Genomic DNA, 27,439 nt, shown 5'->3' with positions numbered 1-27,439 from the left:
CCTTCTATTATCTAGATTCAAAATATATAAACTTATAGCATATAAAAATGCAGAATAGAAGATTTATATACAAAAATCTGTTATAGTGTAGGCGCGTATTTTGCCGTAAGAGGCAGACCGAATTTGCATGTCTGCAGAGTTTTGTTTGAATAATGATAGAAATACCTCTAAAGCACATATCTTGCAGTATCATACATCACCTTATTCAGAAAACAACAAGGAACAATATTATGTAAGAATAAAACTCACCAGAAAGTTTCTTGTATGTTTTTTATTTGAAGATTTGAAGAATATTTGCTTGAAAGTTCACTTTTTATTTTGAAACACTGTATGTTATAGGCCAGGTCTTCTCGTGAGTTCAAAACGAGTCAAACCACTATTTATTCTAAATATCTACATTTGAAATACATGAATAAGCAAAAAATATTAATAATAATGGAAAAAATATTTACAAAAATGACTCATGTCTGCACTTTTCTATCAATCATTAGTTATTAACAGGAGCTTCAACTTCAGCAATTTTCCTCTTTGTTGGTCTGTAAAAATGTTAAAGTTTGTGGAAACAAGCAGAATAAACTCCACAATTACATGCAGGACACCAAATATGACTTCTGGATTTTTTTTCTGGTGTGGAACATACAGGACACAACCGCTGCTTGGAACCTGGAAGGCGCTCTAGTTTATGATTTGTATCAACCGAAGGGCCTGGAAGTGGTTGTGGTGGTTCATGTTGTCTCTTACCATCATATACAAGTTCCTCAACAATTGTTTCCATGAATTCATGTCGTCCTATTGGCTTGTCAGTATTTAGTGTATATAAAATATATGCATCAAATATTGCCATGTCCAGAAGATTATAGAAATTTTTTTCCAGTACTTAGAGGTTGCCCTGGTGCATGTGACATGATAAATTGATTTGTCTTTGTTATCAACACCACCCATGTTCAGATTATACTTGTTTATAAGTACTGGTTTTGTATTTATCCCCCCACCTCTACTGGTTATCCTTTGGTCTTCAGCATGAAATCCTGTTTTGATCAAGTACACTGGTTTCCTGTTTTTTTTCTTTATATCCCACCATCAATATTTCATTTTTCCGGAAGTACAGCGAGCTCTGTGGTTGAATTTGTGTGTTTAGAATGGATTTAGACAGGTCTTTGGATCTTTTGTTTACTGTGCCAGTGATGTATGTTTTTTTAGAGAAGAGTTCATGTGCAAGAGGAATTTTTGTGTAGAAGTTGTCAGTGAATATATGGTAGTATTTATTCAATAAATTGCAGGATCTTAGGAGATGCATGATAACTGTTTGTGTAAAAGGATCTTCAGAATCGGCTAGAAATTGTTTTCCACTGTACAGTTCTGTATGTAATATATAACTGAGTTTAGAGTCCACCACTTAAAACTTTTTTATACCGAATCGTGCATGTCTTTTATGTGGCATATAAACAATATGTGCAAATCTATTTTTCATTCCTATCATTGATTCATCAATAGAAATATTTTGTGGAGGAATAAAATATTTTTTGAATGCAGTATTCATAGCATCTAAAAAAGGGCGCACTTTACTCCATGGGTCATGTCCAGGTTGGCCTCGCGGTATATTTGGCTCGGAACTGATGTGAAAAACTGAAAATATCAATTGGAATCGTTTGAGAGACATTACTGAAGGAAAAAATGGAGTTGTCTGTGAAAATCCCGTGCTCCAATATTTCTCAACGTTATTTTTGCAAATTAACCCCATATTTATTATAAGAGCAATGAATTGTTTCAAATCTGATATTTTCAAATGTTCCCAATTTTGCAATCTGGAAAATTTTCCCATATTTCCTGAGTCTCTTTTATTTTTGTGTTTTTCATCGCCATATTTATTAGTATGATCAAGAAGCATATTCCATACAGTTTCTGTAAAAAATAGATAGAAATTCACTAAAGGACCACTGTTTCTTGGAGGGCAGTTCCTCAATCCCACATTTCTGACACTGAAGTTTTCTTCGATGTTACTTTCTTGTTCTGGGGGATAAACTCTGACCCAATTTGGAATTACTGGAATAGGGACAGGAGTTTCTTCTTCTTCTGATTCAACAGCTAGCAAATTATCATCAAAAGGAATTATTTCTTCATGAATTTGTTCAAAATTTTGCGGTATTTGTATATCATTGTTGTCATAGTCAATGTTTTGTTCTGGATCGTTCACTTCTATCACTTCAAAATTTTGCACTGAATTTTCGTCTGAACTGTCACTGAAATAACTATCAGATTCATCTATAACTATGTCACTATCATTGTCATTTTCTAAATCTAATAAACATTTACGTATTCCAGTACTTCGCGATAATTCACTCATTTTGAATGTAAACACAAGACACGAACATCTGCAACTGGCGTGTTTGTGTATGGTCAGCTGTAAAGCTTAGAAGAAATCACATCATAGAGTCCTACAAGATACTAGAGTACTGAACTTGTAGACCAAAGATTCCTGAATCTATTGATGCCATTTTTAATGCAATCAGACTGCTGTGAAACGAGATATAGAAGGCTGAAATCATGCATCTTGATTGAGACGCTGCCAGTTCAGAGAGGCGTAATAGCATCTCGATCGAGACGTTTGCCAGCCGCAGGGAAGAAAATGAAGAAAACCTTGAAAGAAGAGTGCAATAGTGATCAGCACCTAATCACCTGACTATTAAAATATGGATACCTATATAGTTACAGAATATCATTCATTTCAGTTTTGGTTATGGGATAGTTATTTTTAAATTATTATTATTATTTATGAAAATCCTGTTTTAGTTCTTTTTTTCAGTATATCAGTTCCAGTTTTATTTTTGATAGCATTAATGAAAAAATCAATATTATCAATATATTTAAAAAAATATCAATAGCACTTGCACTATAACTATCCTAAAAAAACATCCTAGTGTTTACAACATTTGTGTGAAATAATTATTATTTGCATTACTTTTTTTAGAAAAAAATTCAATTTGACAAAATGTTTCATCCCAAAAGAAAATATGTTGTAAGTGTTCATCGTTCTTATAAAAAATTTGTTAACAAATTATGGCTCACCTTCAAAGCTTGAGCCTGCCTTTTCCATGACACTGAAAAATTCCTGAAAGAGTTGATACTCAACAGTTTTTTGTTTAGTGTTATTTGAGAAATCATTTTCTGTTAAGAATTATATGTTTCTGATTATTTTACTTTAAATTTAGAATTTTAAAGACGTTTCTAGAAGACCGGTCAAAATAGTTTCTGGCAACTCAATGCCTGCTGAAATTTTATCAGTTTACCAAAATAAATTATTGATCACATGTTTTTTTATGAAGTGTTTCTAGTTCTAGTTTTACCATGACAGTAATATGTATTTTTTTAATTTATTTTTTTAGTCTTTAATAATATGTATTTTTTAGTTTGATAAATATAAAAAAATAATAAAAAAACATTATGAAGTTTTAAAATTTAAGAATCTAAAGGTATGTTGTTCCTTTTTGCAAGTTTTATCTAAGCTACTCGATGTAATCCTATAATATTAAGTGGGCAATTTCTGTTCAATTATTAGCTTACCGGTATGTTTGTATATCACCGGATCTCGAAAACGATTCTAACAAAATTTGAAAAACTAGGTTTATTATAGAAAAAATTGATTGCCCTTATCCCTGATTGTCTCATCCCTGGACTAACTTGCTGAAGTACATTGAAAAGATAATTCATCCTGCTTATGCATTTTTTGTAACATTACGACACTATAAAAAATAAATTTGAATTTATAAAGCAGTAGTGAGATAACTATTCCGAAGATTCAAGTTTCCCTCTCTTTACCAGTGTACCAACTAAACTAAAGTACAGTTATCGACTTGTAAAACATTTTCAATAAATGCCCTGAGGAACTGTTAGAAAAATATACAGTAATAGTTTTGATAAAAATTTAATCATAGAAATTCCATGATGGATTATAATATTATAAATCACTATTAAATGATTTAACGTATATCATAATTGAAGTTATTTGCAGGATTTATTGTACCAATTTAGTTAAAAAAATGGTAAAAACTCTATTAATTGAACTTTTGAAATAGATTTCATAATTAATGGGAAATAATGGAATATTTGAAGATCAATAAAGAAGACATATTAAACCTAAAAATAGCTACAATGACATGAAATTGCCTTGGCCTTGAATGATGTATTCTGATTTCTGCTGTTCGTGAAGTCGTGAAGTATAACCTCAGAAAATGAAACTTTTGGTGCTATTGTTTGATGAGTTTTAATCTTCAAAATATTTCTAAAATACTTCGATTTTCATAAATTCACTCTCAAATATGGAGGATCTAGGAGAAGAGGTATATATTTTTAATACAAGTATTTTGTTCAGTTTAATTTATGGAGCATAGTGATACACAGTAGAGCAGTTTTCATATTGCTGTAAGCAGATAACACTATCATGTCATTATGTTTACACCATTTAAATAGAGGAATTACTAATATTGATTGTCAAACTATCTGCATATTAAATAATAAGGTGACCAAACTTATGATTGTGATGTAAAAATATTTTGCTACGGTTGGCCTTAGGCGTTAATCGTAGGTCATAAGCAGATGAGCAAGATTGAATAAAATCTTAAATTTTTCGTCGGTTTGTCTTTCCAACAATCCTTTGTTGAAAAATTGTGACAACTACTTGGAACATCCGTTAATTAAAACTAGTAGTTTAGTGAACAGTAGACCTCGCGCAGTTATAAACCGCAGCCTCATCTTATACTGTCCATCAGAGTAAATCCTGTCTATATGTCTTGTCGGCAAGATATCGGTGTGAAAACGGCTAATGGCTGTAGAAAAATATGGTGTATCAAATATCAAATGTAATCTAATGGTGTATCAAAAATGATAACATCAAAAGCTAATATTATTCAAGACATACTGTCAACAGGACAACCTGAGTTCAAAGCAGAGAAAGTTTGAGAGGCAATACTATGTTTTTTTAGTTATTAATTGCATGCGCTATTGCACGCAATCAATAGTTAATTTATTTATTTATTCACAATGGAGACAACGGGTTTCCCCAAATATGTCTCCTTAACAATAAAAATTGTACAGCTACAAAAGAAAAATAATACGAAATTATGCAATAATAAATAATACAAACAACCAAAATGCCACCTAATTCAAAAATGAAAAAACAAAGATTTCAAATACTTATGAAAAAAGTAAAAATAAAACAAATTGAGAATTCAAAATTCCAAAACTTATAAAAATTAAAGAATATAATTACAAACAATGAACAAAAATTTTATCAATAGAATAAATAACATTTAGGCTATAACTGAACGACGTCCCAAACCATATGCACATCCACACTGATACACCAACTATTTATTCGATTAGATCATGCTTACACAAGATTTAATTATTATCATAATAACACTTTCCGGAATTTAGCGCGAGAAAACCAGAAAACATCTAGGCGCGCAGGCAAGCTGTTCTTTGCATCCTACTTGATAGTGCATAAAAATTGCATTCAATGAGGCATCAATGTTCTTTGCATCCTATTTGATAGTGCATAAAAATTGCATTCAATGAGGCATGCAATTTATAGTCTACACAGCTGCGGATTTTTCATCAAGTTACAATGTTAAGTTAGATTGAGATATTGAATTGAATGCGTCAAGGCATGTGATTTGTAATCAACTCGACAGCTGATTTATGATGAATAATTATATAGTCTGATTTTTACTCTAATATTGACGTATGAAGGTGGCTCCTTTTTCCTTTTATATTATCCTTGAAATGAAAAATTTCCAAAAACCTTGTATATACGTCGACGCGCAATTTAAAAAGGAACATACCTGTCAAATTTCATGAAAATCTATTACCGCGTGTCGCCGTAAATGCGCAACATATAAACATTTAAACATTAAGAGAAATTCCAAACCGTCGACTTGAATCTTAGACCTCACTTCGCTCGGTCAATGATGTTTTACGTGGGGTAGGGGATGTAATTCTGGGGGTTTGCTTTAGTTAGATGGTTCTCTGTCAAGCATAAATTGACATGATCAACCAATGTCTGTTTGTCTAATAGGCCTATTTCTTGGGTGAATGTGGCAGTAGTAGATGGTGATGTTAGCCTTCTAGATAGATACGTATTTTTATTTCAGAGATTGTAGGAAAATTCATTTGAAATTTAAATTTTGAAATTTAAATTAAGTTATTTGTGTTTATCGTAGCTTTAGATAAAGTTCTGAACGAAAGCTTTAAATGGTTTTGATACATATAAAGTCGCACATTCTTTAATGTCTAGAGACTATAATCTGTTATCATAAGTATGTCAGGTTGAGTGATAAGATTGATTCTTTGAAGTAAATTTTTAGTAATAATATGGTATTGCTAGTTTTAAATAAAACAATGCTCTTCTCTGTTTTTCAGACTCAATTTGTGGTAGATGAAGTCAGTAATATAATTAAGGAGGCGATTGAAGAATCTATTGGTGGAAACGCTTATCAACAATCCAAAGTGAATCAGTGGACATCTTCAGTAGTCGAAGCCTGTCTAGGAGCCTTAACAAAACTTCAAAAGCCTTTTAAATATATAGGTAAGCTTTATTTAAGAAAATATATCATTTGAATAGCACTTTTGTTACATGTAGATTAATGAATTATGAGGAGTAAAACAGATATTAGAATTATATCTAATTGTTGAGATTGGAGAAGAAAACGCTTTTAGTATTTATGTCTTCCAACATGACTATGTAATAATAAAAATGTGTTTCTGTTTATGGCGTGGTCATACTATATAGGTATGTCCACAAGTGACATGTCACAAGTCAAGAACAGTAAAAAAAACCTGTCACAAGACAGGCCAAGAACAAAAGCTGCAAGTCAAAACACACATAGCATGCAACGAGTCTATACCAAGCAGCAAGCAGAATAAATATTTCTAAGAATAGTAGGCCTACATATTTCTGTTGGAAGGATGACTATGTAAAAATAGCTGCTCTAGATTACATCTGGGCTTGTATTATACTAGGACACTAATGGTATCTGTGTGCAAAGCCAGCTGGGACACCACAGTTGTCTCAATTGTGTGTCCCAAGTCTGACCAGCCGGATACCAAAACCTGGTGTCTTCAGACCGTAAAGCACCACTTGGTTTATGCGGAGATAGATCAGTTGTTGGTTCAAACCCGGAATGGAACACATTAAATAATCGCTACCATATCTTCATGTAATATTAGATTAGCATTGAAAATAGATGGTACATATGACTCTCAGTGTAATAAGGGCATTCATAGCGAAAGCCCCGCGACTTGCTCGGTGTCTCACTGGTGACCAAGCCTTTGAATACTAGCCTTAAGCCCGTATTACATCACCAGTCAACAGAGGATTATCAGTGGTGTCCATGTTAAAAGCAAGATGTGAAACCAAAGCAACATCAGTGGTATCCCAGCGGTTTGTGGGATGGTGTCCCTAGTATTAACGCAATACGAACTAATGATCCATAGCTTACTCGTTCACCTGTTGCTCCAGAATGGTGTCATGATGTAATAGGAGTAAGATCTTCAAAATGACTTCCTAGTCGTTTGAAAATCTCCTTAAACTGTTTCAAGTTTTTTATCGCCCAACCATTGCCCTTACATAAGCCAATAAGCGCATGTGAGCTCTTACTCACAAATAGACAAACAGGTCCATGTGATTTCAGTTTTAATTATTTTGTGAAATAGCTCAAGCATAGATATAATCTACTTTGAATTAGTACATGTATTGATATTTTATAAATAAAAGCGAAATGGCACTCACTCACTGACTGAGTTTCAATTATTTTGTGAAATAGCTCAAGCATAGATATAATCTACTTTGAATTAGTACATTTATTGATATTTTATAAATAAAAGCGAAATGGCACTCACTCTACTTAAGCGAAACTGACTCACTCACTCGCAGAATTAAAAATCTACCGGACCAAAAACGTTCAAATTTGGTAGGTATGTTCAGTTGGCCCTTTAGAGGCGCACTAAGAACGGATTTGGAAAAATTTCCAAAGATACGCCCAAAATCTGCGTTTTTCCAGCGTTTTCTCAGCTATATCGAGAACAAATGAACAGAAAATGTTCAAATTTAGTACAGAAGCTAGAGTGTAATAATGTTGTGTTAGAAGGAATTTGAAATAATGCCAAAGATACGCCTAAAATCTGCGTTTTTCCAGCGTCTTTTTGCGCTTTCTCAAGAACAAATCAACAGAAAATGTTCAAATTTACTACAGAAGCTCAGCTGGGGTGTAATAATGTTGTGTTAGAAGTAATTTGAAATAATGCCAAAGATACGCCCAAAATTAGCGGTTTTTTTGCGTTTTCTCAATTCTTTCATCAAGTAATAGACAAGAAATATTCATATTTGGTACAGAGGTTTAGCTAGGGTCTAAAAATTTTGTGATGAGGTGACTTTAATATTTCATCAAAGATACGCCCAAAATCAGCGTTTTTCTCAGCTTTTCTGCGTTCTCTCAGTACTTCGACTTTCTAATGGAATGAAGCATGCTCAATTGAAAAATGCAGGCGTGCGAAGCGAGCCTGCTGATCTCAGTTTTGGACGATCCAGTCGGGGGTCCAGACTGGCAAGATTAGATTAGATTAGATTTCTTTATTTATGTATGTTACAATATTTACTGGCTTATACACTAATTTATATTAAATGACGATAATGCTAGTTATTCAACGAATTACACAAAGTATAAATAATTAATCAATGAGAATAAATATAGAATGCAAATTAGAATAACGATAATATAATAATGTGATGTAACTTCATAAATCGGTGGTGTTTTCTCATTAACACACGACCGGGTGAAGATTTCAAGACGGATACGGCGAGCGAAGCGAGCCTGACGGCTAGTCTTTTATAAACATACATTTTTTTTTGTTAAACAAATCAATAAATGCAATTCAATTCAATTACTAATGTTTCCATTGAGTAAATTGGGAAGTGATGAATGAACAGTTTTATTGAATTAGTGACATCAATACAATTTATCCATTTATTAATAGTGTTCAATTAAATTGAACACTATAGTCAGAGATGTAGTAAAATTGTTCGATTATGAGATGAAAACACAATGTCTTGAGTATAAAAGACAACAAACTGTGTTTTCATCTCATTATACAAGTTACCCTACTCACTTATATCTTGAAATAAATTAATAGGGAAAACAGGCAAATTCTAAGTAATTCTTCAATTTAAATATACAAAATAGTCCGACATAAAATAAGGTTACGTATCTACTTTTCAAATTTCAAAAAAAATCTAGTTCAGAAACGTTTATACTAAGAATCTGGAATTTAAAATATCGGAGAAGGAATAAATATAGAGTTTTACTCCGAATAAAGCTTCTAAAAACTTTGAAAAATATTAAATAGGTATCTGAAACGTTTTCAAGTTTGAGAAAAACATATCAAAGATGATCATTCCTTATAAGGTTAATCAAAGAATAAAGACACAGTTCTAAAGGAATATCTTCTTTTACGTCCTTGAATCTGTTATGAGGTCAAGTATCCATTCAAATTCTCAGAAAGGTGAGTTTTTATATCTAGCTCTCTTTGTTTCGCAGTCCATCACAGATAAGAACCTTGAGTCAATCGGTATTGATCAAGTAATCAGTGTTTGTGCAACCAATAGAAGTGCAATTCTTTCGAATAGCTGCTGTTATATTTTAATCAAAATTAAAATTCAGATGAATGCAGATTTTCAAAAAAGCCTAATCTTTTCATTAACTTATCTATGTTTTGACGATGATGATGATGATGATGATGAATCTAAGCTCAATCAATGTAATATTGATTTTTGTTCGTATACCATTATCGTTCACGTATTTATCTATACGGTTTTTATTTTTCTATCTCTTAGTATTTTATACATCTTTATTACATGAGTTATTATCAGTCAGAATGAAACTGTTGCCAAGTTTAGCTCACAAGTTATTTGATTGACATTCCACGGTGAAATCTCTATAAAGTTTAGTGCTCCTTGAACCAGTTATTGTCTATTGATCCATCTATTCTTATAAAAAACTTCTCACAGCTGAATGAATGAATATAATTTCGCTTCTCTCAATTTGTATCAAATTAGAATAATATTCTTAAAATGTATGAATTGAGGGCTACTTTCTTGTTTTTATAAAATAGAATTATAGTACCCTTTAAAATTGACACCATCGTCAGGTTATAAAATAAATTTTCAATAAATGTTTACTAATTAACAAGAATTTGTTTACAAAGTTACAGTTTATATTCTTGTTTTATTATTTTATTAATTTTAAGGGGTACTATAATTCTATTTTATAAATAGAATAATATCCTATTTACAATACAATATCCTACTCACAATAACGGAATGTCACGTTTTATGAAACGCTTTCGCCAGGCGTAGGCCTACCTCCCGCCTTGATGTAACAATTATTTATGTTATTATAGAGATAAATGTATGTTTAAATTAATTATGTATGCTTTCTATTTGATTTAATTTAATTTTAAATGTATGTTAAATTTTATTATCTTAAAATTAGATCTACTAATTTTCTTAAAATTATCTACTTACTTTATTATTTTATTCAATTTAATCCACTTACAATTTTTATGCACTTCCAAGTTAAATGAACTCTTTATGCCATAAAAAATATTTAAACAAAATGAACATACATGTATCTCCATCACATGAATTATTTTGTACCATTCAAGGCGGAAAGTACGCCTGGCAAACGAGTTTCATGAAACGTGAAATTCTGTTGGTGAAATCATTAGATAAGATAAACCCAGATAAGTGCACACCAAATTCGATTACCGCGTTTCATTAAATTTAAAAATTGAAGACTCAAAACTATTTTCCTAGGTGTGCATCGTGCTCACTTCTAGAAACTAATGTAATTTTTCATTTCTTTGATTTTGAATTTTTTTCAGTTACAAGCACAATAATGCAAAAGAATGGCGCCGGACTTCATACAGCCAGCTCCTGTTTCTGGGACAATTCGACTGACGGCAGTTGTACTGTGCGCTGGGAGAACAAGACTATGTACTGTATAGTGTCAGTATTCGGACTTGCCATCTGAGGATTACGAATCGAGTCAAAAATCAAAAGCAAATCTGTCACGCTCAAGTGTAGCAGGAGGGGAACACGCTAACCTATTTCAACTCAAGAGTACTTATTTTCGTGGTAGAGAGCACCAATTCGTTCCACTAATTTGCAAATTACACCAAACTTTAGATGGCAAATAAGGTTAGCCTGCAAATTGTCCCTCAACATTTTTCGTCCATATTTTAAGGTCTAATCATTGTGATGTACATGAGTTTTGCACAAGATAATTACCCACAAGAAGATTTCTTAATTCTGTCAAAATCTTATGTTTATAATACGGAACGTTTATTCTTTTACAAGACAAGAGCTAAATGTCAACTCTGTAAAAAATCTTAGATATCAAGTTTTCTTTTTGATCAAATCTTCTGTAAAATTTACCTTCTTTTCTTCATTCAACTGCAGTGTAAATACCTATTGTAGAGTAATATTCTTCTGATTTCCTTGAAAGTTTCATGTAGTGGCTTTACAAGTTGCTACAAGAAATTGGTGGTGTCTTTATGGACATTTTTTGATGAACTGTTGAAGCGCTAGATGTTCTTAGGAGTCAACAAATTTCTTTAGAATATTTTCCGACTGATAATCCTCACAATTTCTTTCACTTTGTTGTAGTCTAGATAAGCAATGTTTGAAGAAAATAATGTCCAAATCGATTATAGTTTATTGTTGAACTTTTATAATAAGTCTTATTACTGTGACTGGTAGACTTCAATACTAAGTAAGTTACCGTTCACGTTTCTTAAGAACTTGATTTCATTAGCTTCTTCATAATGCTTTTAATGTATTTCATCATTTCTTTAATGTTTTGTTTAGCTATTCTAATTGAAATAAAAACATCATTTAGATAAAATATTATGTTATACCTTATTTTTTTAGAGTTGACAATTTAAAATAATAAGATGAAGAAGTTGTATTTTTGTTTGCAAAATTTCAAATACAAGGTTAAAGAATACCTATCGTATTCAACTTCAAATGCAATCTTGCTCCCAAAATTGAAATTTCTGAGGAGGTTAGACGAAAAGTTATGAAATTTATCCTTGTTCAAATGCTCTTGTGATCAGAAGAATCAATAATTGTGCAGACAATATTGTTATATTTATATAAATAACGCATCTCTAGATTTTTTCAAATGTCTCCTTTCAGTCAAGTAATTCATTATCATTCCTAAATTCTCTTTCACTTTGTAAATATAGAAATGCATTTATCAGCTTATGTATGATGACACATTAGATATTTTTTTTAGGATGTGGAACATCTTCTCTAATTTAATCTGTATACCTTTGATAATTATTTTTTGAAATGGTCCATTGCCAATGTCCATGTACGGCACGTATTAAACTTGGAGGCAAGGCGAATAGAATGTAATATTTTCCAAATGAATAAATACATTTTAATAATTAGTTTGCAAACTAGTCTTATCTCATTTCTGAAAAAGGGTCAATATAATTTAATGTTGCCATTTTTCTAATCTCAAATAAATATATTTTCGAAGATACCATAATGAATTAACATTGTGTCTTTGCTTCTCTTACAGGTTAATAATAATTAATAAATTTAACTTTTAATTCAATTGAGTGATATAAGATATTATTTAATAATTTATTTTGTATTAGTATTGTCAAGAAATATTTTTTTATAGATCTTATATTGTTTTGTTCATTGTTCCAAAAACCTTACTGTATAAAGTTGCGTACAGACTTATGAGCCATCAACACGTGCATTTCACTTTTCATCAGCTGTATTATAATTATTAGTAAACGAAAATCCTAATTAAATGCTGTAAATCACCCCGAAGACTTCTGCTACTGCAAATATTGACAACAGGGTTAACAGCTAGATAGGGATTCGATGAAAGCTACATCCAAAAATTATTTGCCATCCCGGGAATTGAACTGAATTATTATTAGAATCTGAACATTAGTTCCATCTGTAGACTGTCTGGCCGCTATGGCTTCGTATAACTTGAAATGAGCGCTGCTATACAGATATTGTCAGTTTGATGTAAGGGTAAGCATTCCTGACTGGCGATTAGGAGGTACCGGGTTCGATTCCCGGGCTGGCAAATAATACCTAGTAGCTCTCATCGAATTTCCATCTAGCAGTTAACCCTGTTATCAATATTTGCAGTAGCAGAATTTTTCAGGGTGATTTACAGCATTTAATTTTTCCTTTAATAATTATATAATTAATTAGCATTTGAGCAAATGCAAGTTCCATCTGTAGCTGTATTATATCTGTATTTGTACAGAAACAGTAAGATACAGATATAATAAGCATAACATTAGCTGATGAAAAGTGAAATGCGCGTGTCCATGGCGCTCAAGTCTGTATGCACCTCAAGATTAAGAGTAGATTAACTGATAGAATAAATTTAATATTTCTTTGAATAATTTCTTCAACTATTTGAAATATTTAATGGAATTTACCAGATTAGATTCTCTATATTATGCATACACACTATAAGTACACTATAGTCAGGTCCACGTTATAATGGCAGTATTTGTTTAGCAACATCATTTGACAAAGCAGATTGCGCTATCCTTTTATAGCTCCGCAACGGTGCCAGATCTTTTTTTAACAATGTAGAAATATAATTATTTAAAGAAATATTTAATCTCAAGAAAAATTGTTATTCCATCATTGATAAATTTATTTTCTTGAATAAAATATATAATTATTTTAAACAAGAATGCCCAAAGCATTCATTGTAAAAATACTTTGGAATTTGCTCATCCCATTGGTAGAAAATTATTAATTTCGAATGAGTACTTTGGTAATTATGATTATCCGATAAATCTTTTGTGGTGACTAACTTATTTTAATAGGCTGGATGGATTTTGTGTAAATAAATAAATTTTTCCTCCACCTACTGTCTAAAGTGCTCACTTTACTCCCTGGAATATAATACTAAAGTGTCACTTTTTCGGTCTCGGGTCGAAAAAACTCCTTAAGGTAGGCGCACACAGATCGTCATCGGACGGACGGCACGCATCGGATGATTAGATTTGATGCATTGTTTTCAATTTGAATGCGCATACCTATAAGGATGCGGATAGGTATGCGCACTCCAATTGAAAGCAATGCATCAAATCTAATAATCCGATCCGTGCCGTCCGTCCGATGACGATCTGTGTGCGTCTACCTTTAGGGGGTGAAACGTAAAAGTAACTCTATTTAAATAACATGGGAAGCATCTCTTTTTTAAAAACTTACGTTTGAAATAGGTTAGAAGGTTTAAGCTCAGATGAGGAAACATAATAGAGGTGTCTGTCATTGAGTCAATCAGTCAACTGAATTCAACACCTCAAACAGAAATTTGATAAACACATGAAATATATGTTTGTATAATATCACATACTTAATATTAGTAGACGATAAAATGTATACATATTTTTAAATATATTATGCTATTCAAAATATCAGCAAACAAATTTTTTTCATCTTCAATTCAAATTTGAAACGCGCGAGCGAACTTGAGTCAGCCATTTCTTGAACTTTCAGAACTTGAGTCGGCCAGCTGATAATTGTTACAACTTTTGCCGATAGATAGCGCAATCGGCAGTGCCAGACGACCGGTTTTTAGATTTCAGGTTATCTTGTAAAATAAAACCTAGTCACCAATAACGTGAGTTAATAAAATTATTTGATTTGCAGTTTCTGTAAATGTAGGTGAAGGAAAAATATGTTGTGTACATCACGAGTGAAAAATGTTTTTTTCTCCCTCAGGAAAATTATTGCCCTCGGCTTCGCCTCGGACTTCAATCTTTTTCCTCAGGGAGAAAAAACAGTACTTTTCACTCTAGATGTACAAATATTTATTATTGTCCTAAACCAACATTGGTAATTGACAAAGTCGCAACAGTAAACAAAATCACCAATATGCATGCATTCAACTATTTTTAGCCTACTATCAAAAAATTCGTTCAAACACTGTTAATAAAACATTTGATCTCTGTAGGCAAATTATTAAAGATTCCTAGTCCTATGCTGTCATAATGCTTCATGCTTGTGACTAGACGTTGATTTGGTATATCAGTTTGATCTTTACACCTTGTAACATCAGCACGAATTTTGCGTCTTATCTTGAAGTTAGGTAAGTTTGTTATTGTATAAAGAGTTACATTGTAAATATACAAATGCATTTATCAGCTTATGTATGATGACACATTAGATATTTTTTTTAGGATGTGGAACATCTTCTCTAATTTAATCTGTATACCTTTGATAATTATTTTTTGAAATGGTCCATTGCCAATGTCCATGTACGGCACGTATTAAACTTGGAGGCAAGGCGAATAGAATGTAATATTTTCCAAATGAATAAATACATTTTAATAATTAGTTTGCAAACTAGTCTTATCTCATTTCTGAAAAAGGGTCAATATAATTTAATGTTGCCATTTTTCTAATCTCAAATAAATATATTTTCGAAGATACCATAATGAATTAACATTGTGTCTTTGCTTCTCTTACAGGTTAATAATAATTAATAAATTTAACTTTTAATTCAATTGAGTGATATAAGATATTATTTAATAATTTATTTTGTATTAGTATTGTCAAGAAATATTTTTTATAGATCTTATATTGTTTTGTTCATTGTTCCAAAAACCTTACTGTATAAAGTTGCGTACAGACTTATGAGCCATCAACACGTGCATTTCACTTTTCATCAGCTGTATTATAATTATTAGTAAACGAAAATCCTAATTAAATGCTGTAAATCACCCCGAAGACTTCTGCTACTGCAAATATTGACAACAGGGTTAACAGCTAGATAGGGATTCGATGAAAGCTACATCCAAAAATTATTTGCCATCCCGGGAATTGAACTGAATTATTATTAGAATCTGAACATTAGTTCCATCTGTAGACTGTCTGGCCGCTATGGCTTCGTATAACTTGAAATGAGCGCTGCTATACAGATATTGTCAGTTTGATGTAAGGGTAAGCATTCCTGACTGGCGATTAGGAGGTACCGGGTTCGATTCCCGGGCTGGCAAATAATACCTAGTAGCTCTCATCGAATTTCCATCTAGCAGTTAACCCTGTTATCAATATTTGCAGTAGCAGAATTTTTCAGGGTGATTTACAGCATTTAATTTTTCCTTTAATAATTATATAATTAATTAGCATTTGAGCAAATGCAAGTTCTGATTTATTTCCATCTGTAGCTGTATTATATCTGTATTTGTACAGAAACAGTAAGATACAGATATAATAAGCATAACATTAGCTGATGAAAAGTGAAATGCGCGTGTCCATGGCGCTCAAGTCTGTATGCACCTCAAGATTAAGAGTAGATTAACTGATAGAATAAATTTAATATTTCTTTGAATAATTTCTTCAACTATTTGAAATATTTAATGGAATTTACCAGATTAGATTCCTAGTCCTATGCTGTCATAATGCTTCATGCTTGTGACTAGACGTTGATTTGGTATATCAGTTTGATCTTTACACCTTGTAACATCAGCACGAATTTTGCGTCTTATCTTGAAGTTAGGTAAGTTTGTTATTGTATAAAGAGTTACATTGTAAATATACAAATTTATGAATAAATAGTTTCTTAATAAGAGGTCGACAGTGTCTCAGTAAATAAATAACTCTAGTTAGCCTACCAGTAACGAAATTAGTAGGGTCCCAGGTCAACTTGAGGTCAAACATTTAAGGGTATGAACACACTGAAGGCGGAGCGGAGCGTCGTGAACAATATCATGTTAAGTAATAAGATGCAACACACTGGAAACGTCTACTTGTGGAGCGTCAAACTTTGGACAAGCTGGTTGGTTTTTTGGAGCGTCACAGTGCGAGTGCCAGTCTGGTCTACTCATGTACATAATAATGCACTTGTTTTACTACTTCTCCCACCTTGGTTCCTGGTAAACCGTTTCCAGCTAAATGAGAGCAAGACACAAAACATCGTCTGCAGTTTGTCGCGTAATCTGCCTCATGATCAGGAGCCTGTGAAGCTGCTGGGCTTTATGCTGGATTCAAAGCTCAGCTGGGCCAGCCACATCCAGCAGGTGACCAAGTGACTGTCCCGAATCTGTTTCCTTTTGCTCAAGCTGTGGGGACATGTGACGGAGGCATATCTGGTCATGATGTATCATGCACTTTTCCACTGCCATATCTCCTACGGTCTACTCATGTGGGGTCACTCAGCCAAGGTTGTGGACATACTGAAGCTGCAAAACGGGCCTCCAGGATCATTACTGGAAGCAAACATCTTGCCCATTGCAAACCCATTTTTAGTAGGCTGGGTTTTCTAACTGTAATCAGCCACTTCCTTCTTCTCTGCCTCATGTACGTGAAGAAGAAACAACAAAATTTGTTGACTCGGATTGATGTACATCACCAGGCATCGAGAGCTGTTTGATGTCCCCAGGGTGCGCCTCCAGAGATCGCGGGTATGCTATGGGAGTTCAGCACTGCGCTACTTAACAGGCTGCCTGCAGGGTGAAGCAGTTGGACCTCAGCGTGTTGGAGAGAGTTGTGACCGGTTTTCTGAGAACCAGGGCTTATTACGATGTCCAGGAATATGTGAATGATGAGCTGTCATTATGTTGAAGAGCAAAGGCCTCATATGATATAAATTATTTTTTTTCGATCTAAACTTGATCACTGCCATCTTGATCATTTTAATGTTTTTTCTTATATTTGTTTTATTCATGACATGACGCCATCGATCCTACAATTGTGGGTAATGGATGAAGAAGAAGGTATAAAGGTACCATCTAGTGTAAGTATATAAAATTTCACGTTTGCTCAAATTTCCCTGTAATGGGTTTATTTGATTATTCAAAAGAGAAAATTTATCTATTATACTTTGAAATCAAAAGTAAGGCAATTCTAATCCATTTCATTCATATTTCTAAGGAATTTTAAGGCCGGTTTCCGAGCTCGGGATTTAGGTAAGTTCTAGACTTTAAACAGCTGGAATCAGAAAATTGGCTTTCCAAAACAGGGTGTAGTCCCAGTAAATAGTTGTAGCAAAATAAATCTTTATTTTCTCATTTCTACAATATTGGAAACGTTTTTCCTTTACGAAATGAAACATTCCTGAATAATTCAAAATATCTGAGACTACACTATTTTCTCTTTTTTATTTTGTGTTCAATTTTCTAGTTTTTCTAAATTAAATTTAAACATGACTTTGACTATGACTGCGACTACGCCCCTTTTCAGAAAGCCAATTTTCTGACTCCAGCTGTTTAAAGTCTAGAACTCAACTAAATTCCGAACTCGGAAACCGGCCCTTAAAAATTCAACAATTCTCTCACCATCTAGTAAATTTTGTGGGGTAAATTTGATGGGGAACTCTGACCTAGCAGGCTTAGCTAATATCAATACTTTAAGAAATTATCCCACAAAGTAATGTCCGTGGAAACTTAGAGAACGCCTTTTTCTAGGTCCTTGACACTTCCTGTGTGTATCATGAACGCTCTGACCACATCCCGTTCCGCCTTCAGTGTGTTTTTACCCTTAAGCTGGGTTTTTTTCGTTTGTGCGTATGCCGTCGTCGACCACGATAGGGTGAGGATCTCATATTGGGTAGATTCCAATTTGTCTAGATAATAACCTAAAATATTATGTTGTTCAATTATGTTTTAATATGAGGTCGACAGTGTCTCAGTAAATAAATAACTCTAGTTAGCCTACCAGTAACGAAATTAGTAGGGTCCCAGGTCAACTTGAGGTCAAACATTTAAGGGTATGAACACACTGAAGGCGGAGCGGAGCGTCGTGAACAATATCATGTTAAGTAATAAGATGCAACACACTGGAAACGTCTACTTGTGGAGCGTCAAACTTTGGACAAGCTGGTTGGTTTTTTGGAGCGTCACAGTGCGAGTGCCAGTCTGGTCTACTCATGTACATAATAATGCACTTGTTTTACTACTTCTCCCACCTTGGTTCCTGGTAAACCGTTTCCAGCTAAATGAGAGCAAGACACAAAACATCGTCTGCAGTTTGTCGCGTAATCTGCCTCATGATCAGGAGCCTGTGAAGCTGCTGGGCTTTATGCTGGATTCAAAGCTCAGCTGGGCCAGCCACATCCAGCAGGTGACCAAGAGACTGTCCCGAATCTGTTTCCTTTTGCTCAAGCTGAGGGGACATGTGACGGAGGCATATCTGGTCATGATGTATCATGCACTTTTCCACTGCCATATCTCCTACGGTCTACTCATGTGGGGTCACTCAGCCAAGGTTGTGGACATACTGAAGCTGCAAAAACGGGCCTCCAGGATCATTACTGGAAGCAAACATCTTGCCCATTGCAAACCCATTTTTAGTAGGCTGGGTTTTCTAACTGTAATCAGCCACTTCCTTCTTCTCTGCCTCATGTACGTGAAGAAGAAACAACAAAATTTGTTGACTCGGATTGATGTACATCACCAGGCATCGAGAGCTGTTTGATGTCCCCAGGGTGCGCCTCCAGAGATCGCGGGTATGCTATAGGAGTTCAGCACTGTGCTACTTGAACAGGCTGCCTGCAGGGTGAAGCAGTTGGACCTCAGCGTGTTGGAGAGAGTTGTGACCGGTTTTCTGAGAACCAGGGCTTATTACGATGTCCAGGAATATGTGAATGATGAGCTGTCATTATGTTGAAGAGCAAAGGCCTCATATGATATAAATTATTTTTTTTCGATCTAAACTTGATCACTGCCATCTTGATCATTTTAATGTTTTTTCTTATATTTGTTTTATTCATGACATGACGCCATCGATCCTACAATTGTGGGTAATGGATGAAGAAGAAGGTATAAAGGTACCATCTAGTGTAAGTATATAAAATTTCACGTTTGCTCAAATTTCCCTGTAATGGGTTTATTTGATTATTCAAAAGAGAAAATTTATCTATTATACTTTGAAATCAAAAGTAAGGCAATTCTAATCCATTTCATTCATATTTCTAAGGAATTTTAAGGCCGGTTTCCGAGCTCGGGATTTAGGTAAGTTCTAGACTTTAAACAGCTGGAATCAGAAAATTGGCTTTCCAAAACGGGGCGTAGTCCCAGTAAATAGTTGCAGCAAAATAAATCTTTATTTTCTCATTTCTACAATATTGGAAACGTTTTTCCTTTACGAAATGAAACATTCCTGAATAATTCAAAATATCTGAGACTACACTATTTTCTCTTTTTTATTTTGTGTTCAATTTTCTAGTTTTTCTAAATTAAATTTAAACATGACTTTGACTATGACTGCGACTACGCCCCTTTTCAGAAAGCCAATTTTCTGACTCCAGCTGTTTAAAGTCTAGAACTCAACTAAATTCCGAACTCGGAAACCGGCCCTTAAAAATTCAACAATTCTCTCACCATCTAGTAAATTTTGTGGGGTAAATTTGATGGGGAACTCTGACCTAGCAGGCTTAGCTAATATCAATACTTTAAGAAATTATCCCACAAAGTAATGTCCGTGCAAACTTAGAGAACGCCTTTTTCTAGGTCCTTGACACTTCCTGTGTGTATCATGAACGCTGTGACCACATCCCGTTCCGCCTTCAGTGTGTTTTTACCCTTAAGCTGGGTTTTTTTCGTTTGTGCGTATGCCGTCGTCGACCACGATAGGGTGAGGATCTCATATTGGGTAGATTCCAATTTGTCTAGATAATAACCTAAAATATTATGTTGTTCAATTATGTTTTAATATGGGGAGGTTATTAAGTTTATACTTTTTTAGATTTTAAAAAATTACGTTTGAAATAGGTTAGAAGGTTTAAGCTCAGATGAGGAAACATAATAGAGGTGTCTGTCATTGAGTCAATCAGTCAACTGAATTCAACACCTCAAACAGAAATTTGATAAACACATGAAATATATGTTTGTATAATATCACATACTTAATATTAGTAGACGATAAAAATGTATACATATTTTTAAATATATTATGCTATTCAAAATATCAGCAAACAAATATTTTTCATCTTCAATTCAAATTTGAAACGCGCGAGCGAACTTGAGTCAGCCATTTCTGATTGTCGGCCAGCTGATAATTGTTACAACTTTTGCCGATAGATAGCGCAATCGGCAGTGCCAGACGACCGGTTTTTAGATTTCAGGTTATCTTGTAAAATAAAACCTAGTCACCAATAACGTGAGTTAATAAAATTATTTGATTTGCAGTTTCTGTAAATGTAGGTGAAGGAAAAATATGTTGTGTACATCACGAGTGAAAAATGTTTTTTCTCCCTCAGGAAAATTATTGCCCTCGGCTTCGCCTCGGACTTCAATCTTTTTCCTCAGGGAGAAAAAACAGTACTTTTCACTCTAGATGTACAAATATTTATTATTGTCCTAAACCAACATTGGTAATTGACAAAGTCGCAACAGTAAACAAAATCACCAATATGCATGCATTCAACTATTTTTAGCCTACTATCAAAAAATTCGTTCAAACACTGTTAATAAAACATTTGATCTCTGTAGGCAAATTATTAAAGATTCCTAGTCCTATGCTGTCATAATGCTTCATGCTTGTGACTAGACGTTGATTTGGTATATCAGTTTGATCTTTACACCTTGTAACATCAGCACGAATTTTGCGTCTTATCTTGAAGTTAGGTAAGTTTGTTATTGTATAAAGAGTTACATTGTAAATATACAAATTTATGAATAAATAGTTTCTTAATAAGAGGTCGACAGTGTCTCAGTAAATAAATAACTCTAGTTAGCCTACCAGTAACGAAATTAGTAGGGTCCCAGGTCAACTTGAGGTCAAACATTTAAGGGTATGAACACACTGAAGGCGGAGCGGAGCGTCGTGAACAATATCATGTTAAGTAATAAGATGCAACACACTGGAAACGTCTACTTGTGGAGCGTCAAACTTTGGACAAGCTGGTTGTTTTTTTGGAGCGTCACAGTGCGAGTGCCAGTCTGGTCTACTCATGTACATAATAATGCACTTGTTTTACTACTTCTCCCACCTTGGTTCCTGGTAAACCGTTTCCAGCTAAATGAGAGCAAGACACAAAACATCGTCTGCAGTTTGTCGCGTAATCTGCCTCATGATCAGGAGCCTGTGAAGCTGCTGGGCTTTATGCTGGATTCAAAGCTCAGCTGGGCCAGCCACATCCAGCAGTGACCAAGAGACTGTCCCGAATCTGTTTCCTTTTGCTCAAGCTGTGGGGACATGTGACGGAGGCATATCTGGTCATGATGTATCATGCACTTTTCCACTGCCATATCTCCTACGGTCTACTCATGTGGGGTCACTCAGCCAAGGTTGTGGACATACTGAAGCTGCAAAAACGGGCCTCCAGGATCATTACTGGAAGCAAACATCTTGCCCATTGCAAACCCATTTTTAGTAGGCTGGGTTTTCTAACTGTAATCAGCCACTTCCTTCTTCTCTGCCTCATGTACGTGAAGAAGAAACAACAAAATTTGTTGACTCGGATTGATGTACATCACCAGGCATCGAGAGCTGTTTGATGTCCCCAGGGTGCGCCTCCAGAGATCGCGGGTATGCTATGGGAGTTCAGCACTGCGCTACTTAACAGGCTGCCTGCAGGGGTGAAGCAGTTGGACCTCAGCGTGTTGGAGAGAGTTGTGACCGGTTTTCTGAGAACCAGGGCTTATTACGATGTCCAGGAATATGTGAATGATGAGCTGTCATTATGTTGAAGAGCAAAGGCCTCATATGATATAAATTATTTTTTTCGATCTAAACTTGATCACTGCCATCTTGATCATTTTAATGTTTTTTCTTATATTTGTTTTATTCATGACATGACGCCATCGATCCTACAATTGTGGGTAATGGATGAAGAAGAAGGTATAAGGTACCATCTAGTGTAAGTATATAAAATTTCACGTTTGCTCAAATTTCCCTGTAATGGGTTTATTTGATTATTCAAAAGAGAAAATTTATCTATTATACTTTGAAATCAAAAGTAAGGCAATTCTAATCCATTTCATTCATATTTCTAAGGAATTTTAAGGCCGGTTTCCGAGCTCGGGATTTAGGTAAGTTCTAGACTTTAAACAGCTGGAATCAGAAAATTGGCTTTCCAAAACGGGGCGTAGTCCCAGTAAATAGTTGCAGCAAAATAAATCTTTATTTTCTCATTTCTACAATATGGAAACGTTTTTCCTTTACGAAATGAAACATTCCTGAATAATTCAAAATATCTGAGACTACACTATTTTCTCTTTTTTATTTTGTGTTCAATTTTCTAGTTTTTCTAAATTAAATTTAAACATGACTTTGACTATGACTGCGACTACGCCCCTTTTCAGAAAGCCAATTTTCTGACTCCAGCTGTTTAAAGTCTAGAACTCAACTAAATTCCGAACTCGGAAACCGGCCCTTAAAAATTCAACAATTCTCTCACCATCTAGTAAATTTGATGGGGAACTCTGACCTAGCAGGCTTAGCTAATATCAATACTTTAAGAAATTATCCCCACAAAGTAATGTCCGTGCAAACTTAGAGAACGCCTTTTTCTAGGTCCTTGACACTTCCTGTGTGTATCATGAACGCTCTGACCACATCCCGTTCCGCCTTCAGTGTGTTTTTACCCTTAAGCTGGGTTTTTTTCGTTTGTGCGTATGCCGTCGTCGACCACGATAGGGTGAGGATCTCATATTGGGTAGATTCCAATTTGTCTAGATAATAACCTAAAATATTATGTTGTTCAATTATGTTTTAATATGGGGAGGTTATTAAGTTTATACTTTTTTAGATTTTAAAAAATGTAGGAGTTGATGTGCAGGTTGACCGGTGATTAGAAAAGAGGAAGACATTCCCTTGCAGTCTGTCGCGTAATCTGCCTCATGATCAGGAGCCTGTGAAGCTGCTGGGCTTTATGCTGGATTCAAAGCTCAGCTGGGCCAGCCACATCCAGCAGGTGACCAAGAGACTGTCCCGAATCTGTTTCCTTTTGCTCAAGCTGAGGGGACATGTGACGGAGGCATATCTGGTCATGATGTATCATGCACTTTTCCACTGCCATATCTCCTACGGTCTACTCATGTGGGGTCACTCAGCCAAGGTTGTGGACATACTGAAGCTGCAAAAACGGGCCTCCAGGATCATTACTGGAAGCAAAAATCTTGCCCATTGCAAACCCATTTTTAGTAGGCTGGGTTTTCTAACTGTAATCAGCCACTTCCTTCTTCTCTGCCTCATAAGAAGAAACAACACAATTTGTTGACTCGGATTGATGTACATCACCAGGCATCGAGAGCTGTTTGATGTCCCCAGGGTGCGCCTCCAGAGATCGCGGGTATGCTATAGGAGTTCAGCGCTACGCTACTTGAACAGGCTGCCTGCAGGGGTGAAGCAGTTGGACCTCAGCGTGTTGGAGAGAGTTGTGACCGGTTTTCTGAGAACCAGGGCTTATTACGATGTCCAGGAATATGTGAATGATGAGCTGTCATTATGTTGAAGAGCAAAGGCCTCATATGATATAAATTTTTTTTTTTTCGATCTAAACTTGATCACTGCCATCTTGATCATTTTAATGTTTTTTCTTATATTTGTTTTATTCATGACATGACGCCATCGATCCTACAATTGTGGGTAATGGATGAAGAAGAAGGTATAAAGGTACCATCTAGTGTAAGTATATAAAATTTCACGTTTGCTCAAATTTCCCTGTAATGGGTTTATTTGATTATTCAAAAGAGAAAATTTATCTATTATACTTTGAAATCAAAAGTAAGGCAATTCTAATCCATTTCATTCATATTTCTAAGGAATTTTAAGGCCGGTTTCCGAGCTCGGGATTTAGGTAAGTTCTAGACTTTAAACAGCTGGAATCAGAAAATTGGCTTTCCAAAACGGGGCGTAGTCCCAGTAAATAGTTGCAGCAAAATAAATCTTTATTTTCTCATTTCTACAATATTGGAAACGTTTTTCCTTTACGAAATGAAACATTCCTGAATAATTCAAAATATCTGAGACTACACTATTTTCTCTTTTTTATTTTGTGTTCAATTTTCTAGTTTTTCTAAATTAAATTTAAACATGACTTTGACTATGACTGCGACTACGCCCCTTTTCAGAAAGCCAATTTTCTGACTCCAGCTGTTTAAAGTCTAGAACTCAACTAAATTCCGAACTCGGAAACCGGCCCTTAAAAATTCAACAATTCTCTCACCATCTAGTAAATTTGATGGGGAACTCTGACCTAGCAGGCTTAGCTAATATCAATACTTTAAGAAATTATCCCCACAAAGTAATGTCCGTGCAAACTTAGAGAACGCCTTTTTCTAGGTCCTTGACACTTCCTGTGTGTATCATGAACGCTCTGACCACATCCCGTTCCGCCTTCAGTGTGTTTTTACCCTTAAGCTGGGTTTTTTTCGTTTGTGCGTATGCCGTCGTCGACCACGATAGGGTGAGGATCTCATATTGGGTAGATTCCAATTTGTCTAGATAATAACCTAAAATATTATGTTGTTCAATTATGTTTTAATATGGGGAGGTTATTAAGTTTATACTTTTTTAGATTTTAAAAAATGTAGGAGTTGATGTGCAGGTTGACCGGTGATTAGAAAAGAGGAAGACATTCCCTTGCAGTCTGTCTAACCAGTCCATAGTAATTAAGTGCCAAGATGAAAATGTATTCCTCTTCTGAACCCAAGTGTGCATAGAAATCAGTTAGATAATTCAGTAGTGAAACATCTTGCAATGAGTAAAAATTTGTTGTTGGCAATTATTATAGATATTTCGTACCAAAAAATGTTGTTACATATATCCAAATAAATTATCCCTGAAATTTCCTTATCTTGGATAATGATGGCTGTTTTAGCACTTTTGGGTCCAGTGGAGGCATCCATTTTCGGTGCACTAAGACCACATCAGGAGACAGAACCATCTTGTTAGAAATTAAAATTACCACTACTATTACAATGCTAGACTTTCTTTCAAGATGGGAGATTTTGATGTCAAGATACTGTAATGAGGCCCCCCTTATAATGGCAGTGGAGAACGATAGGAGAAGAACATCTCCATCTTCATTGTCTTGTCAATGCCTTCTATAGACGTTAGCTGATACAGGTTTATTCATGCAATATTAACTGTTTATTCTCGTTTAAAATAATCAATTATATTTTATCAAGCAAGAAATTATATTTTATCAAGCAAGAAATTATATTTTTCAATAATTTCATAATCAATATGAGATATTTTGTTAATTAATTATTAATTGTAGATTATTAAAAGACGATTTGGCAACAGAGCAAAACGAGAGATAGCACTATCCGCTTTGTTGAATAATGACGAGGATAGAGGATAGCAATACTCCAATACAGTATTGCTAACCTTTCCATTGTGTATGTATTCTGTGACCTAGAGTTTCATCATACTCACAGAAATCAACTGAAACTGTAAAAGTTCCCTTGCAGTCTGTCTAACCAGTCCATAGTAATAAAGGCTCAAGTTGAAGATGTCTCCCTCTTCTGAACCCAAGTGTGCATAGACATCAGTTAGATAATTCAGTAGTGAAACATCTTGCAATGAGTAAAAATTTGTTGTTGGCAATTATTATAGATATTTCGTACCAAAAAATGTTGTTACATAGGCTATATCCAAATAAATGATCCCTGAAATTTCCTTATCTTGGATAATGATGGCTGTTTTAGCACTTTTGGATCCAGTGGAGGCATCCATTTTCGGTGCACTAAGACTACATCAGGAGACAGAACCATCTTGTTAGAAATTAAAATTACCACTACTATTACAATGCTAGACTTTCTTTCAAGATGGGAGATTTTGATGTCAAGATACTGTAATGAGGCCCCCCTTATAATGGCAGTGGAGAACGATAGGAGAAGAACATCTCCATCTTCATTGTCTTGTCAATGCCTTCTATAGACGTTAGCTGATACAGGTTTATTCATGCAATATTAACTGTTTATTCTCGTTTAAAATAATCAATTATATTTTATCAAGCAAGAAATTATATTTTATCAAGCAAGAAATTATATTTTTCAATAATTTCATAATCAATATGAGATATTTTGTTAATTAATTATTAATTGTAGATTATTAAAAGACGATTTGGCAACAGAGCAAAACGAGAGATAGCACTATCCGCTTTGTTGAATAATGACGAGGATAGAGGATAGCAATACTCCAATACAGTATTGCTAACCTTTCCATTGTGTATGTATTCTGTGACCTAGAGTTTCATCATACTCACAGAAATCAACTGAAACTGTAAAAGTTCCCTTGCAGTCTGTCTAACCAGTCCATAGTAATAAAGGCTCAAGTTGAAGATGTCTCCCTCTTCTGAACCCAAGTGTGCATAGACATCAGTTAGATAATTCAATAGTGAAACATCTTGCAATGAGTTAACATTTGTTGTTGGCA

The 27,439-nt window shown here is 34.4% G+C and overlaps 2 protein-coding genes and 1 long non-coding RNA gene across 3 annotated transcripts in view; 2 read left to right on the top strand and 1 right to left on the bottom strand.

Annotated features, from left to right (window-relative positions):
- LOC111059263 (cytosol aminopeptidase) overlaps window positions 1–3,331 on the bottom strand; it is a 29,932-nt gene extending 26,601 nt beyond the window's left edge. The window contains exon 1 of the mRNA XM_022346890.2: window positions 3,067–3,331. Within this exon, the coding sequence (XP_022202582.2) occupies window positions 3,067–3,162 (96 nt within the window). The 5' untranslated portion in view covers window positions 3,163–3,331. The remainder of the gene's footprint in view (window positions 1–3,066) is intronic.
- An 831-nt stretch (window positions 3,332–4,162) lies between these two features.
- LOC111059264 (dynein light chain Tctex-type 1) lies at window positions 4,163–12,752 on the top strand. The gene is made up of 3 exons (XM_022346891.2): window positions 4,163–4,337; window positions 6,418–6,583; window positions 10,936–12,752. Exons 1-3 carry the CDS (start codon window positions 4,317–4,319, stop codon window positions 11,082–11,084), a joined length of 336 nt encoding a protein of 111 aa, XP_022202583.1. The 5' UTR covers window positions 4,163–4,316; the 3' UTR covers window positions 11,085–12,752.
- Window positions 12,753–13,324: 572 nt separating this feature from the next.
- On the top strand, window positions 13,325–21,751 carry LOC120352279. The gene is made up of 2 exons (XR_005571742.1): window positions 13,325–14,331; window positions 20,824–21,751. It is a non-coding gene; the product is annotated as an uncharacterized LOC120352279 (long non-coding RNA).
- The last annotated feature ends 5,688 nt before the right edge of the window (window positions 21,752–27,439 follow it).

The sequence above is a fragment of the Nilaparvata lugens genome, chromosome 7, assembly GCF_014356525.2.
Source record: "Nilaparvata lugens isolate BPH chromosome 7, ASM1435652v1, whole genome shotgun sequence".
In the NCBI taxonomy this organism is placed as follows: Eukaryota; Metazoa; Arthropoda; class Insecta; order Hemiptera; family Delphacidae; genus Nilaparvata; species Nilaparvata lugens.
This window is presented reverse-complemented; position numbering and strand designations above follow the sequence as displayed.